The 23,314-nt window shown below is 31.5% G+C and overlaps 1 protein-coding gene across 1 annotated transcript in view; it reads left to right on the forward strand.

Annotated features, from left to right (window-relative positions):
* MS3_00009466 (uncharacterized protein) overlaps positions 1-23,314 on the forward strand; it is a 140,888-nt gene that overhangs the window by 56,180 nt on the left and 61,394 nt on the right. Inside the window, exon 3 of the mRNA XM_035729665.2 lies at positions 1,883-2,147. Coding sequence (XP_035586374.2) covers positions 1,883-1,909 — 27 coding nt within the window. The 3' untranslated portion in view covers positions 1,910-2,147. Of the gene's footprint in view, positions 1-1,882 lie in introns of the transcript that reaches the window.

Genomic DNA, 23,314 nt, shown 5'->3' on the forward strand with positions numbered 1-23,314 from the left:
CAATCTGCCTGTTCAGGAAAGATTTTAACAAAATATTTTTAATAATGATTGACTACACTAAGGTAAAGGATGGATAATGTCCTTCATGAAAACTAACCTACTGTAAGACAATGTATGTTTACAAATAATTAAATGATGTTTTGATGCCGTTGAGTACTGTGAGTTAGATTATTTAGTTGCAGAGTTGTCATAGTTATTGTGGACCACAATGTTGTTGCCCACGTCATGAGAAAGTGAGTGTCTCAAATATTCTGCGAGGTGTAAATCAGTTTGCCCTAGTGACCTTGTTTTCTGACTGGTTGTCTATATAGGTTTCATTTGTCCTTGTGTTCCTGTTGACTGTCTTTTTTTATGGACCTCTGACCATCTTGCTGACTGACCTTTCATGAATGTTCAAAGTTCTCTAAGTGTACTGCAAACAGTGACAGCATATTATATTGTTTCATTGTTATTTTATATTTGTGTATGAGAAGATTAAAGTGGAGTCGATTTTGTTTGCCGTACTGTACATCGCAGTCGGTACAACTTATTTTAGAAATGATTATAAATTTATCTTCATTCGTCATTATATCTTTAGATTTGCGCGAAATTGAGTGAAGACATTTTTTGTTTTTAGGTAAGACTTTGAATCCAAAAGGTTTCAAAATCCTCTTGATGATTTTTGAGATAGTTTACACATATCAGTTCCCTGATTTACGACTTTCTTTAGACCTCTCGATGAAGTTGCTGGAGTAGCCATTTTTATGGAAGATAGATACAAGTTGCGTTTTCTCAGTGAAAGTGATGGAATTCATTTTGCTTCTTTTGGATAAAGAGTATGAGACTCATAGTTTACCAAATTATTTCTTTACATAAATTCACTTGGTACTGTTTTACTTGAATCTTCCCACTGATGTTTAGTACAGCAGTTGATCTGTCTCTTATTGGCATATGTACCTACTGTGAGTATTGCCTCAATATTGACTTAACTTCACAAGCATTATAAGCTAGCTACTATCCATCTCTACTTATTTTGTTCACATTATATATATTTTATCAACTTGTCATTCAGACTTATTTCCTCCATATAATCTATTTCCATCATTTCATCTTATTAGTATAAAAGATGAACAGAATATAGGGAATCTTTTAAAATAAAATAAAATAAAACAAGCAAACTACGTTTTCTAAATTACACACTGTATACAACTTGTAATATTTTTTTTCTCAAAAAAAAGAAATAATTAAAATTACTTACTTTATCACTAAAACAAATAAGTAGTATGTTAAAAAAGTGATTTAGAATAAAAAACAGTGAATTATGTATCATCGGAAAATCTAAAATTTATATTATTATTCGAGATGTATATTCTGGAGTTCTAGTGAGAAGCAGTAACCAGTCGAGTTCAACCAGGTAAGTTATGAGATAGTAACTCACTCATGACATTGGTGGATGTGTCGCTCAATTTTGTGGATTAGTTGAAGTTAGACATTAACATCGTTGGATGTCGACCAGCTTAGTGGTCTAGATGTTAAGCGTTCGTGCGCGAGACCGACAGATCCTGAGTTCTAATCTAGAGGGGTGGGATCATGGGTGAACACTTCTTAGAAGTCTCACAATGGGACGAAATGACCATCCAGTTCTTCCAGGCTTTCCATGGTGGTCTAGCTTCAATTGGCTCATGATCTCAACTACTGATATTAGTTTTTTTTAATTTTTAATAATCTAAATTAGGAGTTAGTAATTTATTTCTTCGACAATAAAAAAAATTCATCATCAAAAAAAGAGTAAGGATACATTCATTTACACAATTTCTATTATCAGGTATTACACTTTGTGTATATTATGTAAATGTTCAATTGTTTTACTTTTTGTTTTCTTTTTTTCATTACCAAAATGGAGACAAGATTCAATTCCATCTATCGGTAATTTTTTTCCCTCCCCACCCCTTTGGAAAAAGAAAGATTGTAGATTTTTTCATAGAAAACTCAAAGAAATACATTGAAAATTGTGTTAGTATTTCTGTAGATATGTGTATGTATGCGTTTGTGTGTTTGCAGCTATACTTATCTATATCCATATAATTGTAGTTTGATTTTGTTTCATAAAGTTTCCGTTTCATGTTTTAAACTTGTGTTATATCTCTATTTATGATTTAATATTTGTGTATCTACATATATATATATATATATATATATATATATATATATATGTTAAAGAGAAATACATTTGTTGTACACCAGCTATTCAACATAATGATAGTTATCTTAGCCAATGATAAAAGTTGTACGTGGAGACGGTTTTGCCATCATATATGACTGGACCTACACATACATTATTAGATAATGTCGAAAATTATGAGAAAATGATTTGATTGACAGAATGATAATTTGATAAAGTTAATAAAATTTTTGCATAGGATCTATTTACTTCTTCATTTTTTATTAATAATAATATTGTTACGTTTACCGATGATCCTGTTAATTAGTTTGTTAACCATCGCAAACTGATCAGTTATTTTGGACAGACACATAGTTGATGTTGGATATTGAATTAGTTAATCTTTGGTTGTTAATGGATGATAAATAGTTTATAATAATACATTTTCTTATAAATTCTCCCGTTTGTAAATGTACTATTTACACTTGATCATCATTTACCTTGGGACATGAGACTTATTAGTGTAGGAGAAGAAAGCTAGGAGAGGTCCATGAGATCAGTCCATGAAACCATTAACTGTTGAGCTGTCTCACGTTAATAGGTAGGGACTATCTAGTTGTGATCGGTGGTTGAAGACATTGTGTGATATAGTTAGTAGCATCGATACAGATCCATTTAATCAGTTTCAAAATTACCTTGTTTTTTTTCACAAGCTTGTATTTTACGCTATTTACATCTTATGTTTTTTACTGGTCTTGATACTATTACTACTTCTACTTTTCTGATACTTTACTAGATGCTTTCATCAATCCACGTTGAGGTGTTGTGGTAATTTGAACCAGTGCCTAAATATGCCTAGTAATTAAAGATACTCTTACAGTTTACAATATCTCAGAAAATACCTATCTATTATCAATGTTTCATTATTAAAAGTTGCCGTCTAATATTAACATAGTGACAGTTAACCAAATAATTTATCAACTTGGTTTGAGTTTAAAAAATAATTTTGTTTTCATAATCCAGTTCCATTTAATTGATTACTCAACAATAAACCGAAGTTTTGCCTTTTGGTCTTTGTGCGGTCGATCGTTGTGGAATCGAACCTGTTGATCTCGGAACTACCTGGACACCTATTGAATCTTTCATTCAGTTCAATAACACCGTTGAAAACTTTCCCTGGTACCGATAGCAGTGTGATGCTTCTGTTTTACTTCAACTTGCTGAGATCTTTCTTTGGTATCATGATGAAATATCCTTCTTTCCAGTCTGTCGGCACTTGTTTTTCCTCTAAAATCTTCCTGAATAGAATATAGAGCACGTTTGCAGTTACTTCTATGTCTGACTTCAGTGGTTCAGCTGGTATGTTGTCTGGTCCAGCTGCTTACTACTAATTATTTGTCTGATGGTCATGTTGATTTCTTCGATCGATTAGTTTAAATAAGCGATCAGAAAAGTTTGGAAGGTTTTAAGGCGATTGTTTAATTTATTCATTTGATAACAGCTTGAAGTTAATAAAACGAAAAAATCATGAACAACATTTTCATTTTTCTAGAACATGAATTCATCTATAATTTCAATAGTTGAAATCATGAGTCAATTGAAGCTAGACCACCATGGAAAACCTGGAAGCACTGAACGGCCATTTCGTCCTAGTATGGGACTCCTCAGCAGTGCGAATCCATCTATAATTATTATAATTACTGTTCTAAAATACCAGTGATTATTTGTGTTTCATATATTTTGTTAGATAATCATTGGAAAAGCTCTACACATATGATGCATTCAGTCATATCACTTATTATTAAACGGTGACGTGTTGTTGAGATAGCTATCTAATTGGAAACATAACACTTAATGACATTGTTGATTCACTTATGTTAATAACTAAAATGATCGATTTTCATTGAGGCAGTTGCTAGTCACATATACTCTGCGGTGGTTAATGCTATCAATTTTTTATTTATAAGTAACGTAATCTTAAGAAACGATTGACTTTTAAGTGTGTTTCGTAAATTGAATGACAATACACCATTCATTTATAAACTGGATTATTTTTAGTCATTTTTATATCTTGTGATAATCAAGATTAAGAAGTGAGTTTGAAGGAAAACACTCAATGTAAAGAATGTACCTAGGAATTTAGTAGTTGAATTCATGATTCAATTGAAGCTAGACCATCATGGAAAACCTGGAAGAAATGGACGACCGTTTCGTCCTAGTACGAGGCTCCTCAGCGGTGCGTACTCACGATTCGGCCTCGCGAGATTCGAACTCAGGACTTGTCGGTCTCACGCGTAAGACCTTGGTCTAGTTTCAATTGATTCATGAATTTAACTACTAAATTACTATAATATCCATAAAACCCCTCAATGAGTACCTAGGAATGTCTATTTGATTTTTTCATCTTTTGAATTTTAACCTTCATCATATTAAATGAAGTATTATAAGCTTAAGGATTAATACTTAACTAATACGTTTGTTTTGTTTTCTATTCAGTATTAAATATGTGAAACTCATATCTTTGGAAACAAATGTTCAGACTTAGACTCTTTACATTATTTACATACATATACAAAGTTGTATAAAGTGTAAATATAAAGGGATTTAAGTTAAAAACGCAATTATCGATGTGTTAGTGATGTCTATCCTTAGATGTGATCTAGACACATCGATCATGTTTATGTATAATAAAAACTTGATTTAGCTATTCTGAGTAGGTTAATTGGATGACTTAAACGAAATACGATAAATTCAGATTCGAAGATAACCTAAATGAGTGACCGTATTAATAGATTCTCCATGGATAAGTAGCCTCATAAGAATCATCCTCTTAGAATAATGACTTCCAGTTCTAGAAGTTGCATTTACAAAGTAAGAGGGTAATATTACAAGCATGACAGTTAGGAAAATGCTCAAGTGGTTAGGATCGCACATGAACAGAAACCTTAAGAACTATTTCTGTTCATTTTTCAGAATTTATTGATGAAGATATAAGGTTTAAGCAGTTAATAGTTGCATATGGAATATCTTAAAAAGGATCGAACTCAGGAGATTTTTGTTTCATCATAATCAGGAAATTACTTTATCACAGCTTAGCTACTCATGTTTTCAATTTTAATTTATGATATGGACTTGTCCTGTTTTCACTATAATTTAATGGAGAAAAACTAACTGTAACACTGTTTCATTATAAAATCTTCAAAATGTTTGTGCAATGGATCAAACTCGCCTACTCTGCCATATGATTTTCAATCATATTAATATCTTAAAAGAGCAATTGTTGATCACCTCATGATATGATGATCCAAATGTTAGAAAAATATAACATTATCATTTCCATGGTCAAAAAGAGAAAACAAAGTGGTGGAGAAGATTTGTAGCTCAGGTGGATGATTTTGGTGGAGTTTTGTTCTCTGAGCTGGAGCTCAGAGAAAGTAATTAATTAATTAGTAATTAACAGATCATTAAGTTGGTACATAAGAATTCAAACATTCAAGTTAATGATTATCTAATGTTGTTCGTGAAATATCCGTTAGAATAAATTTAATACATAAATCTTATTGTTAAAAGGATTAACATCAATTCAGGTTCTACTGAAAACTAAGAAGCACTAGAAAATTGTTTCGTCTTAGTACAGAACACATAATCAATGCGAAACTACGACCTCACAATAAATGCAATCGAAGTTTCTCAAGTTTCGTTGTGGACCCTTCGCGTTTGTTAACGACTTTTTTTCTTTACTTTCGATAAAACTGAGCTCAATCAGTTAGATGAACACACCAAAACATCCATAACTAGTTGTTAAGGTTAACATGTATACAAATTATTATGTCAACATTTGATATTTTCAATAGTTGAGATCATGAGTCAATTGAAGCTAGACCAACATGGAAAACCTGGTAGAACTGGACGTCCGTTTCGTCCTATTGTGGGACTCAGTGCTCAGTGCGCATCCACGACCGCGCCTCGTGAGACTCGAACCCAGGACCTATCGGTGTTGCACTAGGCGCTTTGTATTATTAACATCATTATACAATAGTTAACTATCAATCGAAAACATAACAAGATTTAGTCCCTTTACATTTTGTTAGATAGAATTAACTAAATTGTTGAACGTAGTAAACGAATATTGTTATAAATTTACGTAAATAATTTTTTACTGCCAGCAGTGACAATTCATCTTTACAGCTAATTTAAGTTTAAAGTTATGTAATAGTTGAATCTGATCCGGATTTCAATTATTTACCATAGTTTTATTGATTAGGTTATTAGTAATTATGAGAAGGTATTCATAGGTATGGTATTTGATCACAGAAATCTTAAAATCATTTCTCATGTATGTTGGTGATATCAAAGAATATAGGGTGATAGATAAAGATAGAAAATTCGTTGATGATGTAATAAATCTTTTTTCGACTGAAGTGGTCGAGATGGTAATAAGGTATACTGAATCACTTTTTATCTCAACGAGTGAAAATAGTATAGGAGTGAGTAAAAAGTCAAATAGAGCAATCAAATGAAAATGCACTGTCAATTCATGAAGTCACTTGATATTGAACAAATTTGTAATGATGGATGGTGACCAAGAAGTTGAGATCCAACTATTGGTTGAGGACGTTAAGTACTATTAGTCAGAATCAGTCACAATGACTCAGAAACATTCACTCTTTGTCTTCATTTACATTTGAAATTTTAAAACTGTTTTTAATTTTTTGTGAAACAATGCCTTATCTTTTGAAATACTGTTTTTACTACATTAATATTTGTCTTGGTAATTTTTTATCATTGTGTTGATATATTACATAGTAACTTGTATGTATACACATATTTACCAGGTTCTACATAACTCATGATTAGCTGAATGATAATTATGAAAAACAAAACTATTAGGAAACTGATTTAAAGATAGATTTTCATTAAGCCTTTCACTTATGAGACTCAGTAGCTAAGTGGATAACGCGATGGCGTTTGAAGCTAACGGTATTGGGTTCGAGTCCCAGAGTGAACATCAACTCTGAGATGCAGGTAAATCTAGGTGACGAGTCCCAAGTAGAACAAAACGTATGGGTAACTTAATTAAAATCGAATAGTTGATTAATCATTCATTCATTTATCTTCATAGTATGAACTTTTTCCATGATTTACATGTAAGAGACTCATTGTATTTTACTTACTAATGTCGATATCTGAATAGAATTAAATAGACATGGTTAGGGTTTGATTTAATTGTTAAACACCATATATTTTTTGATAATTTTGATTATTACCCCAAAGAAGTCTAGGCACGTTTGTTGGATGAAACGTTGAAACTTAATTAAATTTCAATTACTAAAATTATTTTAAATATAAATTTCATAAATAATATCTAAGAGTTGACGTTTCAAACTTCTCAATTACGATTGATTTTCATTTACAATTATCAATCGTGTACACGAGCAACCTTAACTTATTTTTTACAATGCATAAAAAAACCCGCTAATTTTGCTCATTTAAAAACAATTTCCTATTATATGGAATTATGCATGCACACTACCATTGAGATTGTTCCATAATGGGACAAAACAACCGTCTAATGCTTTCAAGTTTTTAATGATGATCTAATTTAAATCAACTTGAATCTTTAATCAATCAAAGTGAACTATACCATGGTATACATTATTACTAATGACCTTATTTAGCAACTATTCATATTGAATAATAATAGTCGACATGATCAAATAAACCAATCAATTTTCTTTTTATATTTTTTTGTTGTTTTTGTTGTTGTTGTTGCTATCATTTAATATAATCGTGTGAATGTAGAAATGAAACAATAATTTTCTTAAAAATTTTTTTATTTGTTTTTATCATTCATTCCATTTGTTTACTTGTTTACCTGATTTTTATTCGAATTTCTCATTCATTCTTTCATTATTATTATTATTATTATTATTATTCACCATGAGTTATTTTCAATTATTATTTGATTATTTAATGGATTGATTGATTAATTGATTGATTGATCGATCGATCGATTGATTGATTAATATAAATTGATTGAGTAATTGATTATTTGGTTGATTGATAAATCGATTTTATATGTATATATATTTGGTATATGTAATTGTAATTGTTAATTTTAATTTCATTTATAATTGATGAATTGAATTCATTTTTAAACTGCTCATTCTTTTATTCATTCATTTACTTCCTTGGTAAGTTCTATATGTCCAGTAAACAAGATTGAAAGAGAGAAGAAGAAGAAGAAGAACAACGACAACAACAAAAGATAAACCAATATTTCCTTTCATTTTGTTTACGTAACCTTAATTGGTCTGTTTTGTTTTGTTATTTTTATTTATCAAAATTAATGAAATTTTGAAGTATTCAATAGATTATATACTTTATACATTCTAACTCGAACACTCAGAACATAAACATCCATACAAAATTTAATTTAACAATATCCTGAGTATTGCTAATATTGATACTCAGAATAGAATGTTATCAGCGTTATATGGAGTGGAATCAGCCAGAAAAAGATCACTTAAATCTAGAAGCTGTTTAGTTGTTGTTTGGTTACACTTCATTGAAGAGTATTGCATGAATAGACATTATAAAACTCATAGGGGTTTTTGTTTTGAAGAACACTATATTTCTAGATCATTTACTTACTTACTTACTTACTTACTTACTTACGCCTGTTACTCCTAATGGAGCATAGGCCGCCGACCAGTATTCTCCAGATCATTTAGTAGTTGTAATATAATGGTTCAAATATACAAATTCAATCAATCCTAAATATATATCACAGCAATTATCCAATTTAATCGTTTATACATACCTTAATCCTATTGTTTTATATACTAACTATTCCTGAACAAGTGATTATCTGAGTAAATTTGATTTTATGAAAACTATTGAATATTAGGAATCGATTAAAATTGTAAAGATAGGCAATAAGATTCGATTTTATTGGTCTAATATTACTGTGGATACCGTAACGCCTAAATCGCTTGTGTTCAATTCAGTGATACTTCATAGTTATTTAATGCTTAGTTGTTTTAAACCAAGAGAAATCTGAGGATTTATACCTCTCGATTTTTAGTGGTTTTTCTTCAGTTATCAGTCGATAAACAAAACATGCCGAATAGAAGTTACTATCTGTTAGAAGGTAAACAATTGCCAGATAAAGGTTTCTTTAGATGTAAACTGAACCATTTAGTTGGGTATGGGATAATTAATCACTGCAAGAAGCGGATAAGGGTTAAACATAGACATTAGCATTGTTGAATCCCGACTCAGTGATCTAGAAGATAAGTGTTTGCGTGCGAGACCAGCTCTCTAGGATTTCGATATTCTATGATAATCTCGTGGATCCCCACTGCTATGGAGTGCCATACTAGGACGAACCGGCCATTTAATGTTCTCAGGTTTTCAATGATGTTCTGGCTAAAATCCGTTCATGATTCAAATAATGAAAATCCTACGGTCTCTACATATTCCCCTATTTTGACGAACTGCTCAGTATCACCAGCACTATAATGTTATAGAAAATTTGATAAGAGTTGCTAGCAACGTCTGAAATCATTAAACTGGTAGCACTGAGTGTACCATGCTGAGATGTCAGATGGTTGTTAGAGGTAGTCGATAGTAAACCTTGAACTTCGCTTTCGCACTATTATGCACTCATCACTGTATACCTGTATTCTTGAGGGAACCAAAGCTTTATCGATAGTAAATACATTTCAATCATACAGAAGATCAGTCATAGCATGAATAGCTCATAGGAATAAGAGTTTTATCAAGATTACAGATACATTCTGCTGTCAAGTGCTTTTTGTCGACTACTTCCCATCACCACCTAGTTGTACTTTATTTAACATAAAATTATAACTTCTATACTTTTGTTAATCGACGAGAATGTCACGTTTAGGTTAGATGAATTCTAGTCATACTAATTTGTTTCATTATTCAAACTGTTAGTCTATAAACACATTGTGGACTCTGTTGATGATTACTTTTGGGAATTCTGTGTTTTTAATCACAGTTGTTAGAAATTCTACGCTTTGAAGAAATATAAATATGTTCGTTGGTGAACTGAAAACATATGTAGTAGAAGTAGTAACAATACCAGTGATAGCAGAAAAGATTAATCGTAAACAATATGATCCGAGAAGTAAGAATGAATTTATTGAATAAAAAATTTATCAGATAAATTTAATCTTAAGTCATGTCACACGACATTAACCTAGTCTCCGGCCAAACTGATTGTGGCTACCAACATGACCTGATCCAAACTTCAGTAACTTTATGGACAAGTGTAGAGTTTTATTTCGGCCGCTTCCATGTTTTCACCAACTTACTCCTACCCCATAAACCATAGTCCATAGAGTTAACTGGTAATTGAGCATGCATAATACATTTTCCAATCACCTAAGCTAATAAAAATTCATTAGCGTATCAAACTATTTGTATCTCCTTACCTAGTACCCTATGACTCTGTTATTATTGTCATTATCATAATTACCTATTATACTTCTCTAATTATCTTTCATTAGCCCTTTAAAATAATAAATAACTAAACTTATAATTCATCTGAAATAGATTGAAACAACTGATTAGTTTTATGGTAAACGATGACTTGTTGATCATTTTAATCAGTTAGTTTTGTTTACATATAAGTTTTGATCATTTTTTGGTGTGTGTATGTGTGTGTGTGTGGGGGAAAACACCATCTTACTTGAATATATGTATACATGTTTATACTAATGTAGTCATTCATTCATTTACTCATTCACAATGGTATAAATACGCATATTTCCATCACAATAAAAGTTAATTCCTGTTACATGTAAAAGATAATAAGTAGTAAAACAATGTATAATAAGCGTAAATCACCATAGTACTATGACAGTATTAAGGAAAAAAATATATTGTTAAGCTTATTTCCTATTTATAAATAATAAGATATATGTATGTGTATGTAAATCCTGTAGAAAATAATAAAGGTTCCTAATATGTAAGCATGATATCATGGGGGGCTAGTTGAAACAAAGAATAGATTATTTTGTATATAACTAAGAAATATAAATATTAATTGTTTTAAAATAATTGATATGATTGTGAGAAAATTATTTCTCATTAATAAACTAGTCAGCGTAATGCTAACTAGTGTTGGAGACGATTGGAAGTAACTTAGGGGAGGCCAAACCAAAAACGCGGCATCAGTCCTTGAAGTCATTAACTTCTAATCTGAGCCATGTTGGTGATAGGTGCAGACTAATTGATTGGGGTCTATGTGATTATCATAATCAATGGTTGACGACTCTTGGTGATATGGCACAGAATTGATCATAATGTTGTAGATGTATACACTCTTTGTCATCATCTAAACGGTGAGATTAAAATTACTTTATACCCTTCTTTCCACCAACTAATTCTTTCTTCCTGTACTATATGCTTATATGCAATCTTTATTTTATATATTACTATCATTGAAGTAACTACTTCTATGAATCCGGTGTTCATCTTGTTGTGCTAATAAGGTGTAGCAACTTGGATTGATGCATATATGTGCCTGATCCTACATTGTACCAGATTAACTGACGGATGAGAACATTATTAATTGAAAAATAATGAAATTTATTGTGTCTTTTTATTGATTATTAATTGAAATGATTTATCAATTAGTTGATGTTTGATTTGAATATTCAATAAAAAATCGATCAAACTTTTCACGTCTAAAATCTTTGATAGTTTTCCAATGAAAAAACAAACAAACAAACTCTTCAAATATTCATTATTTTTTATTTAAACTGTAAAAGAAATATGTTTTATTTATTCATTTATTTGTTACTTTGGTGATTGTTCTAGGCTTTTCTGTTTCTTTCTTGCAATCATATTACACCATCGGGTTAATTTAATGAACTATGTAAACATTTTGATATAATATCTATTGCTGAATAGTAAAGATGGTATTAAAGTTTCAATTAGTCTTATAGACGAAATTATTTTGTATCTAAACTTAACACTGATTGTTCTACGCTACATTAGATATAAAAGAAATATATATATATGTATATACATACTTATTGACCCCCAAATGCCCTGGTACGGCCAAGAGTGGGGAGAGTCCGCTCTCCCTCTCTAAATGCTCTCACATGGCCACACGTATATAGCATCTGCCAGGGAAGTCCTACTCACTGCCTTCTCGTGGCGGGGGTGTTGTTTACGAAATTGAGAGGATGAAAAGTGAATGTCCGGTGCTTTAACCGGATTCCAAACCAATGGTGCACATGGACTGGCTCCAGTATCCTGCGAGAACAAATGGCGTATGAACCAATCGTTGGTCACCGGCTTCCATGGGACTGCATCTCCTTACGTTGCTCCACTGCCTGGTGGATCAGACTTTCAGGTCGAAAGCTACGGGTGTGGCACCCTAAGAAAACCACCTGCTTCGGTTTAGGCACCCGGGTAGTATCCCATCCCTCACACATATGAAATGAGATTTGTGTGGCGCATATGTAATTGGTGCCTCCTTGTACCAATATCTATGTGTTAAAATAAAATAAATAAATAAAATACTTATTATCAATGCAGTGAAGTAGTTCTGTTTCATCATTATCAACATCATCATCAGTTTTGAAAACAGGTCTATTAGAGTAGATAATATTTTTTTACAAAGTTAATTTCTATTTGTCTATGATTTGACTGTAATTATATTGCAAATAGGATTTGATGAAAATTAATCTTTAGAACACTATTTTACGATGATATATAGTTTATATGGAAAATTATGAAACATTTCATTATTGACTACATCCACTTGATATTGAATTCACTTGGTATTTAACTTAACCCCATTGCATAAGCAAGAGACTATGAGGAACCCAGTATTTAAGTGGATAACGCGATGACGTTTGAAGCGAACGTTACTGGAGTCGAGTCCCAGAGTAAATATCAATTGTGAGATTGTTATGTCCTGAAAAGAATGATGAATGGTAACTTTTTGGATCTATTGATGGACCAATACTAAACGTATATTTCTACTGCATAATTATTAAGTAACTAAACTATGCATATTCATATTCCTCTTATTGTAAGCTTTATTTTGACCCACAAACTATTATTATACGTTTTACCATTCTTGAGTTATACCCAGTATATTAATTACTACTCCCCTCATTCACAGCCACATCTGGCTAATTTTTGTACAAATGTTGTTTCCTATTTTATTGGTACGTTGTGATCGGTTTGATTGGTACATAAACTCAGTATGTTTGAAATATAATGATTCATATTACAGAGGCTGAGAATGGTGTTCTGGACTTTACTGTCTGTGCTACGCGGAAATCAGGACCAATCAGAACTCTAGGCTGCTCGCACGTATTTTACGCATCATTGATCCGATCGATAATTCGCTGCTTCTGACTGGCGGCTTTGGCCATAACAGAGATGCAGGTACATCCAGCTGACTAGTCCCAAATAGGATGGAACGTGCGTCTTCGATTTCACTGCTAGCCACTATCCATCGTTGTTTATAAAGACTATGTCATTTAAGTTTTAACAGTCTTTATTTATTATCAACTGTCTATTGTCTATGAAAATAAACAATAAAACTTTGAAATCATTAATTCCCCTTTGAATTGGTGATTTCTATTAATTTAAATGAATTATTCGCCAGAAATCTCCTACTGTAAGTGATGAGAGTAACATAGTCTTCTCCTTATTTTATCATATTCTCAGTTTAACGACTAAGAAAACACTTACCATGTTAGAGATATTTATAAGATCCACTAACAAAATTCGTAAAAATGTACGCCTATTGTGTGGGAAATTATTTTTATATTATACTAGTTATTTGAAGGTAGTTAATAAGAAACCCTGCTTCGCCTAGATTTCGTTCTGTTCAACGGTTGTCAGCAAGCTGTAACTACAATCCTTTGGAAAGGTTCTCTCCCTAAGGTGTTTTATCCCGTCTTCACTAACTTCATAGTCTCAGGTTTTACCACTGAGCTATTCAGATCGAGAATAATCTCTCATACGACTGAAATATTTACAATCACCTGATCACCGAGTTGTGACTGAAGTCACATTTTTCTAGTTTCTGTAGGTTCACAGTTTCATGTCCACTATGTTCAACCACTTTCTTACATTTCAACAGAGTCAAATGACACAGACTGTTGACTATATTGCAACTTGATCGATAGAACTTGGTCAGCAATAAAAAACCAAATAAATACGACATTGTTCACTACTCAGTGATCTATGAGTGGTGTATTTTATAATGTTTTCTGAAATGTTAGTAAAAAGTCAACAATAATACAACAAAGTAGAACAGAATAACGATAGAAACAACCAGAGTAAAAGTCGTAATATTAAAACGACACTTGGTAATATTTGAAATCACAACTGGTAAGTACAGCCTTACTATTTTAGTGAACTGAACTTCTATGCAAACACACACACACACAAAGAGAGATTGTAAATATATATAAGAAACATTTATCTTGTTACCTAATATTGTACTTTACAATTAATTATTTTTAGAACTAAATTTATCATTTTCTACTGACATAATAACCTTTTTTGTATGTATACCTTGATATTGCCAAACTATCACTAATAATAGGGTTAACACTGTATATTTCATCGATTAACAACCGTATATTTATTACAAACTATGATACGAAATATTGGGAAACCTTTGTAAAGGTTCCAATTTGTTAACTAACACTAGTAGTTTTCACATGATCAAAATAGTATATTTGCATAGACTTTATCAATATCCTGTTGTATTCTATCATTGTAAGTTATGTTAAATAGATTTTATTTGAATGACATAAATAAACTCATACCATGTATCTGTACTTCATTGTGCTTGATCTTACGTGGTAGCTAACTGATTGATTGACTTCATTGTAATTAGAAATATTAAAATGAATAGCTCAAGGCTAAATCATTTATATCGTTCTTATTTTCTTAAATTAGATGTACTGGTACACAATTTTTATGGGTTAAGTAATGACACTTGTTTCCATATCATAATTTATTATCTTATAGTTATGTTCAATGTATATTTAATACTATTAATTTTGTTTAAAACATGTTTGTAATGACTTTCTATGTGATTTTGTATAGTTTAACAACAGAATCCAGTCAAAAGATACGTTTTTAATTTTAGTTGGATTCTATTCATTGTCAAACTAACTATAGCAACAGTGTTTCAAAGAATAACGCTTCTAGAATTAATGTAGTTATTCATGAGGACTATATATATATATGGTTACAACAATATAAACTGTGCAACATTTAGTAGCAAAGTTTCACCATGATCATTGCGTTACTGTCCTAATAATATTGTTTGTTGTGCTTATATTTTTCAACATCAACTGACATCATTTTAAAAAGGTGTCAAACATTTTAACGTAGGTTGATGCCAGTTTAAGATCGCTTAGCAGTAAGTATCTATAACATATGATAGAATCAAACAATGGATATATCTAAAGCATTCAATAATTATATATTGAATATTCACTATTTTCTATATAGTGATTATCTCCCTAATCTTAGTTATGATTTTATACACAAAACTCTGAATAAACCATTTTTATCCGATACATAGATGAACGTACGACTGTGGTTTAGATGGATAATTTGTGAAAATTTACTCAGTTTACGAATAGGGTTCACAACAGTCGTTTAAAACGCACGGTAATCATAACAATTGGGGTCTTACTCAGTACAAAATAGTATGTTCAGTATATTGGACAACTTCTTATAAAACTGATATGAAAAATACCATAGGTGCATATTACATATATATATATATATATATATATATATATATATATCAACTTCATTTTATATAGTTAATATACTAAAGTCGGATAGTATCCTAGACGTCTTATTTGGTACTTGCCTGCGCGATATACCTGCATTCTAGTGTCCATCTTCACATAGTTATTCAAAGGCAATATATTTCACTCAAAATACCTGTTCATTATTTATTGTGCTATTAAATTCAGATAACCATTGACTAGTATCATTGAAATGAATTTAATTTGTAACAAGTAATATTTATTTTAATAGTTAAGATCATGAGTTAATTGAAGCTAGACTTCTATGGAAAACCTGAAAGCACTGAATCACTGGTTTAGTGGTCTAATGGTTAAGCGCTCGCGTGCAAGACTAATAGGTCTTGGGTTCAAATCTCGTGAGGCAGGATCGTGGATACTCACTGCCACTGAGGAGTCTAACAATAGGACGAAACTGCCATCTAGTGTTTCCAAGTTTTCCATAGTAGCCTAACTACAATCGACTCTTGATCTCATCTATTAAAATTACTATAATATCCACAAAAAACCCCTTGTGATATGAATTAATATTTACTCATTGTTTCTATTAATGCCTGCTAATTAATCAATCTTTGATAATATGTATCCATTTACTTAGTATCCTATTTCAATATATAACCAACTAGATACAGTTGTGTAATAAATTTAAGTTATATATATATATATATATATGTTTCAAATAAAACAATACAAAATAAATAATACAATATCATTATAATGTCTATATTATAATTTACTTCATTTCATAGACGAAATCAATTTGTCATTTGAAAGTGGAACAACTAAATTCCAATAAATATAATTGAATAAATAATTATTGTTTAAATAAATAGACAAATGTTGTTTTAGAATTATTTCCAAGCATTAATACTACTATAACTATTAATAGTACTACCACTATTACCGCCACTATTACTAATACTACTACGACTACTACTACTACTACTACTACTACTACTACTAATAATAATAATAATAATAATAATAATAGTAATAATAGCTCCTTGTTCCTCCAGTGTTTTTTTACGGTGAATATTTGTAAATTATCAGTAGTATAAATCAACTAATACAAAGTTTGATCATTTATGTTTATTGATAAAAGATATTTTCACATATTTTTGACAATGTTTTTCTTATCTGAGTTTTGTAAAATGGCATGATAATATTATGTTATACAATTTTGTAAATCATTTATTTCTATGCTTATGTTTACCAACTTATTTATTTAATTTATTTGAACACATAAATATTGGTACAAAGGTGCACCAAATAGATATACACCACATAAATTATTCAACTTGTATGAGGGCTGGGATACTGTCAGGGTCACACCTGAAGCCTTGACCTAAAAGTCTGATTCACAAGGCAGTGGAGCGACGTAAGGAGATGCAGTCTCATGGTAACTGGTGACGAACGATTGGTTCATGCGCCATTTGTTCCCTAAGGATACTGGAGTCCATGTACACCATTGGTTTGGAATCAGGGTTTTCCAACTCCCCTAAGTTGAACTCTCTGTATCCACCAACCCGGTTAAAGCGCCGGACACTCGCTTTCCGTCCTCTCAATTTCGTAAACAACAGCTGTGGTTTGAGAAGGTAATAAGTAGGACTTTGCTGTTAGTGGCTGTATACGTGTGGCCATGTGAGAGCATTGCGAGACGGAGAGATAACATTTGGAGGCATTACCAACTAGGCTATTCCATACACCGGATGATTATAGTTTTATTTACGTAGTTTGTGCTGAATTTTTTCTTAGTCTAGTTGATTACTGTTAGCCAGTTTATCGGTCAGTTATCATCGATTTAGATCCTGAGACAGATGTCATACCACAATTGATATGATGTGATGAAATGAATTACAATCAAAATAAAAACAAGTGAACATTAAAAATGTCTAAGAGAGATTCAGCGAAGGTATATATATAAAAGAATTCTTGATTTAAAGATTGAAAAGAAGGTCAAGACTAAATGTATTTGTGCCATTATGGACGATTCTAAGCTGTCACCTAAATAAAGATTTCACTGTATAATCTATAATAATTATGCGTCGTCTCCAGTTGTCCCTCTTCCTATCAAGTTGCAGTGAGAGAGACGACCAACAAAATGAGAATTAAAGAAAGAGAATTTGATCTTAACTTCACTGTAGTTAGAACAATCGAAATATAAAATAGACTTCTTCTGAACTATCTTCATTAGTGGTTTATGGATTTTTAAAAGATGTTTTCATAACAAAAACATCGTTGATAACCTGTATGAACAGCTGTAGGGCTGATAATTTACACTGTTTAATCACTTTAGTCACTGATCACTGTCACGATTGCCATGTCTTCAGTATTGCTGACAAAGTCGAATTATATAAACCTAATTGCTTACTGAAGTTTGATTTTGGCGGTTCATTTGAAATTCAGAGCTTGACTAACATGATTTCAATTACTATACACTGATTAAAATGTTGTTCTGAGTGATATATATATATAACTATTAAGAAACCAAAAGATAGCATCAGTTCATGAAGTTGTCTACTATTGAACGAAGCTACACAGTTGAAATCCTCATGAATTCTGTAGCTAGTGTTTAAAAATGTTAAACATCATGACTCAGATTCATTCATAGCAATTTAGATTCATTGAGTTCTTGTCTTCCTCTCCGCCTTGAATTCCATTCTTTTCTCGTTTCCACCAGTCTATTCTGTTTTCTCGAATTATATTGGAATCATTCAGTCATTTTTTTGTCATTCTTACTACATAATTTCAATCTCTCTGTCAATTCATTTTGTTAACTTCATTCTATCATGGTAGTTATAGTATGGCAACTTAAACAAATGCACTTCTATACCAGACTCAACATAGACAATAACTTATTAACTGACTAATCGAATATATTTACTTATAAATTGTTTAATCTGTCAAAAAAACAGGTGTCTACCTCAGTACAATGGAAGATGGTCACGTAACATCGTGGATTGGTTGAGGTTAGACATTAACACCATTGGATGCCGGCTCAGTGGTCCGGTAGGTTAAGCGTTCGCGCGCGAGACTGAAGCCCTGGGTTCGAAGCCCTTGAGTGGGATCATGGATGCACACTGCTGCGGAGTCCCACAATAGGACGAAACGGCCATCCAGTGCTTCCAGGTTTTCAATGGTGGTCTAACATCAATCGGTTCATGGTTTCAATCAAAAGCTTAACAATCTCCACAACCACTAAACTGATAAAAAAACATTTTTGATTAAGTTTGTTTTTCTTAAATTTGTTTTCCTTTTACAATAACACTTTTCACTTATTTCCCTTTTTTATCTTCTATTTCATAGTTAATTGTTAATTTTCGCAAGAAAACTTCATTAGCCTCATCATCAATTGCACCAATAACAGTAACAATACAAAAAGAATTACAAGAATCAAGTTATAATCATCAAAAAAATTTACAAAATGATTTTTCTCTCAGTAACATTAATGATTCCTCATTAACTACAATTGGTTTCAATCAAGTCAAATTTAATTATCCTTTTAGTAATGATAAATTTGAAAGGAATCAAATGAATAAACACATTACAACAATACCTGTTTGCTCTTCTTTATATAATCAAACCTCAGTAAACATATCATCGTCGACTTTATTATCATCATCATTGTCATCATCTTTAACTTCTTGTTCACCCTCAATGACTGGTAGAATTATATGCGATACAGGCGTAACATACGTTCAGTTACCATATCCACAACGTGAGGAAAAACAACCATTTCCAATACTTTCTTCAATATCATCAATAGAAACATCATTACCATCATATTCACAGCCACCTAAACCTCCACATCGTCATCCTATATTGTCTGCATTATCAGAAAGAATATGTTTAGAAGGAGAATCTTGTGATTGTTTTTTACTAAGAAAAAATGATATGAGCAATAAACAAGCAATGTTGACTAAAGATAATGAATTTAGAATCAATCAAACAAATCAAGATCAAAATATTCCGCCTACAGTTCATTGTCCACATAGTGCACATCCTGTTACAACGCTAATTGGTAAGTTGATAATTATCTATCTGTAACTAGCATTAAAATCCACAAAGTATATTTCGTTCTATTTAAGACTCTTCAGCTGAATGTTTGGGGTCCAAGTGTTGACGTTCACTATGGGACACGATCTTAGTAACTTTCACTTCAATTACTTACTGACTTACTCATTTACACCTGTTAACCCTAGTAGTGGAGCATAGGTCATCCACCTCTGTCCTTTTCTCTCCTTACTAGTTGTTGCCGATTGCTATTCATTCTTTTGATATCTGCTTCCAATTCCTGCTTCCGCATGATTTCTGATTCGCCTCTTTTCCTTTTACCTTTAGGATCCAAATCTAGGGCTTGATTCGTGATACAGTTCGAAGATTTCCTTAATGTGTGTCTTATCCACCTCCACCGTCTTTTCCTGATTTCCAATTCATCTGGAAGCTGGTTTATTCTCTGCTCATTAATGATCCATAGTGTAGCGATATAGTCGGTACTTAGCCGATCTTTACAGCCTGGTGATCTCGAGGTCGGGCAAGTACTTAATCTTTCATCCGGTTCGACGACACTCTGCTGAAAATGTTTCTTGTTAGTGATTGTAGTGTGGTGTCTCCGTTTTTCTCACATCTGCTCAGATCTTCTTTCCTTGGTATCTTGGTGAGGCCTCCTTCTTTCCAGTCTGTCGGCAATTTTTCTTCCTCCTAAATGATCCAGTATAGAATTTGGAGCGTCTTTGAAGTAACTTCTGTCTGACTTCAGTGGTCCAGATGGTATGTTGTCTGGTTCAACTGCTTACCACTCTTGATTTCTCTGATGACCATCCTAATTTCGTTGGTGGAGTGACATCTATAGGAATGTCTATGTGTGCTGCTTTGATGTCCGGTGGGTTCAGTGGGACTGGTCTATTCAAGAGTTGTTGAAGGTGCTCTGCTTACCTGTTCCACTGTTCTTGAATCTCGGTAATTGGCTTGCTTTCTTTATCCTTCACTGGTCTCTGGTTTACTGTCCTTTACTGTTAGTTTCTTCGTTATATTATATAGCGGTCTCATACATCCTTCTCTTACAGCCTTTTCCGATGTTATTTTTAGGTCTCTCACATATTTCTAATTGTCAGCTCTAATGCTACTCTTCACTTTCTTGTTTGCTATTTTGTTAGTTCTTTCCAGTTCTTCATAGTTTACCTACTGACAGATCAATGTAATGAAAATTTCTTTAGAAATTAAATCAGACGTGTAAGATAAATGTTTTAGTGATAATTTTATTGAAAACAATACTCATTAAGAGATCAGAATAAATTATTTTTTATAAACTATTCAAATTAAGCGATAAATAATAATGATTGTCATTGAAAACAATCACTGATTACTTCTCAACACTTAAACATACATTCATATATTTCCATGTCGGCATCACTTTCGTTAGTATGTACAGATTTGTGTGTATGTATGTGTGTGTGTGTGTAGGTGGGTGGTTGGGAGGGAGAGAGGCGAAACAATAGATCCAGGTTTGTTCATGTTAAATTTGATAATCGCTATTCTATTATTCTATTCTTTTTTTGAAAAAGTCACATATCAACAAACCAATTTGATCACAATTGCCTAATACTATTGTCTTACTCGTCATAATCTAACATAGTAGAAATATGTAACATTATAAATGGCGTAAAATTAAAGCAATCTATTTTATATGCACTGATATTTGATGTTTTGATTTCTAACTCAGAAAAAAAGCATCTGTTATGTCATTGATTGGTTTACATAAGAATATTGCAGGAGAGAACTTGTCTCGATCCTACGTTATGGCCTTGACACGACTGGTTCATCCTTGAAGCTAGAAATATGTGAGTTCAAATTAAGACGACAACTATTCTATCACGTGATCGGTTGACAAGCGAGAGATAAAGAGAAGATGAATCAACTGAAGCATTACTCGATTTATTCCTGATTCCCGTTTCAGATTGATGTAAGAAGAGGTATCAATATATCGATTACTAACAATATCACAACGCACAAACAATTAGAAAAATACATTTGTGTTCAAACTGGGCATTAGACTAGACAAATAGAGTACAAAAAGGTTACATTTAAATTAAAATAGCTTTTAAACAGAAAAGAGTATGACAATGAATCATTCATCATACGAAAGCTTATGGTTTGTAGTATATAAATTAGGGACCAAACTAAATATTGGTATTTTACAAACTTTGAACTCAGTGGAATAATGTTCCTAAAAAAGTAGCTTTCATTATTTATCATGACTGTTTTGCTTCTCTGTTCTCATATCAACTTTATATAACCAGCATTCCATTCATCATTATTCTCAACTAGATTGATTTATTACAAGCCTCATTGGTTTGATAAGATTTACAAATAACATTAGTGTCACAAAAAATTTCAATTAATCAATCATAAAAATGTTTATACTATACAATTACAACTACAATAACTACTACTATTAATAGTAATAGTAGTATATAACATTACAATCTAGTAGTATATTGTATAATTAAATAGAACAATAACTCGTTATGATATATATATGTATTCTGAATAAGATTGTTTATCATTTCTGATAATAAATAACAAAAGACAATGGAATTCATTAATGTAAACATTGTAATGATAAATGACAGCAGACATATAAACTCATTGTGTACATTTGAAACTTCAGTCAAATATTACTTTCATATCAGAAAGGTTTTTGTGGATGATAGTATAGTAATTTCAATAGTTGAGATCATGTTAGGTTCCAATAAGCATATTAATAACATGTGTATATTTATATCGTATAATTGTTGGTTCATAAATGGATCCCAAAAGTTACCATTCATTATGCTTATCGGGACTTAACAGATCATGAGTTAATTGATGCTAGACCACCATGGAAAACTTGAAAGCATTAGATATGTGAACTAATTTTTCAATCAATTAATCAATAAAATTCATTACTGTTTTGTTAGTTTTAATGATGATATCAATTATATTAAAGTTTATGGGTGATAACTTTTTAGATTAAGTTTTGACTGTACGTTTCTACTAGGTTGGTCAACAGATACACACTTTTTTGTGCATAGAACTTTCAGATGGTTGTGAGATAATTACAAATGTAACTCTTTTGATAGGATGAAATGGATTACGTGATAATATTTCAATTTAAATGTAGGTATTACTCAGTATAGCACATATAGCACTCATTTGTTGTACTAATTCATTAGAAAATTCGTTTTTGTATACCCACTATTTACAGTTGTGTATGACTAATTATCCCTAAAGATAATGATCATAAAATTTGCTCATGAAAATGATGTAACTAATGTCAACAATTAATGAAATAAAT

Source organism: Schistosoma haematobium, chromosome 7, assembly GCF_000699445.3.
Source record: "Schistosoma haematobium chromosome 7, whole genome shotgun sequence".
Taxonomy (NCBI): domain Eukaryota; kingdom Metazoa; phylum Platyhelminthes; class Trematoda; order Strigeidida; family Schistosomatidae; genus Schistosoma; species Schistosoma haematobium.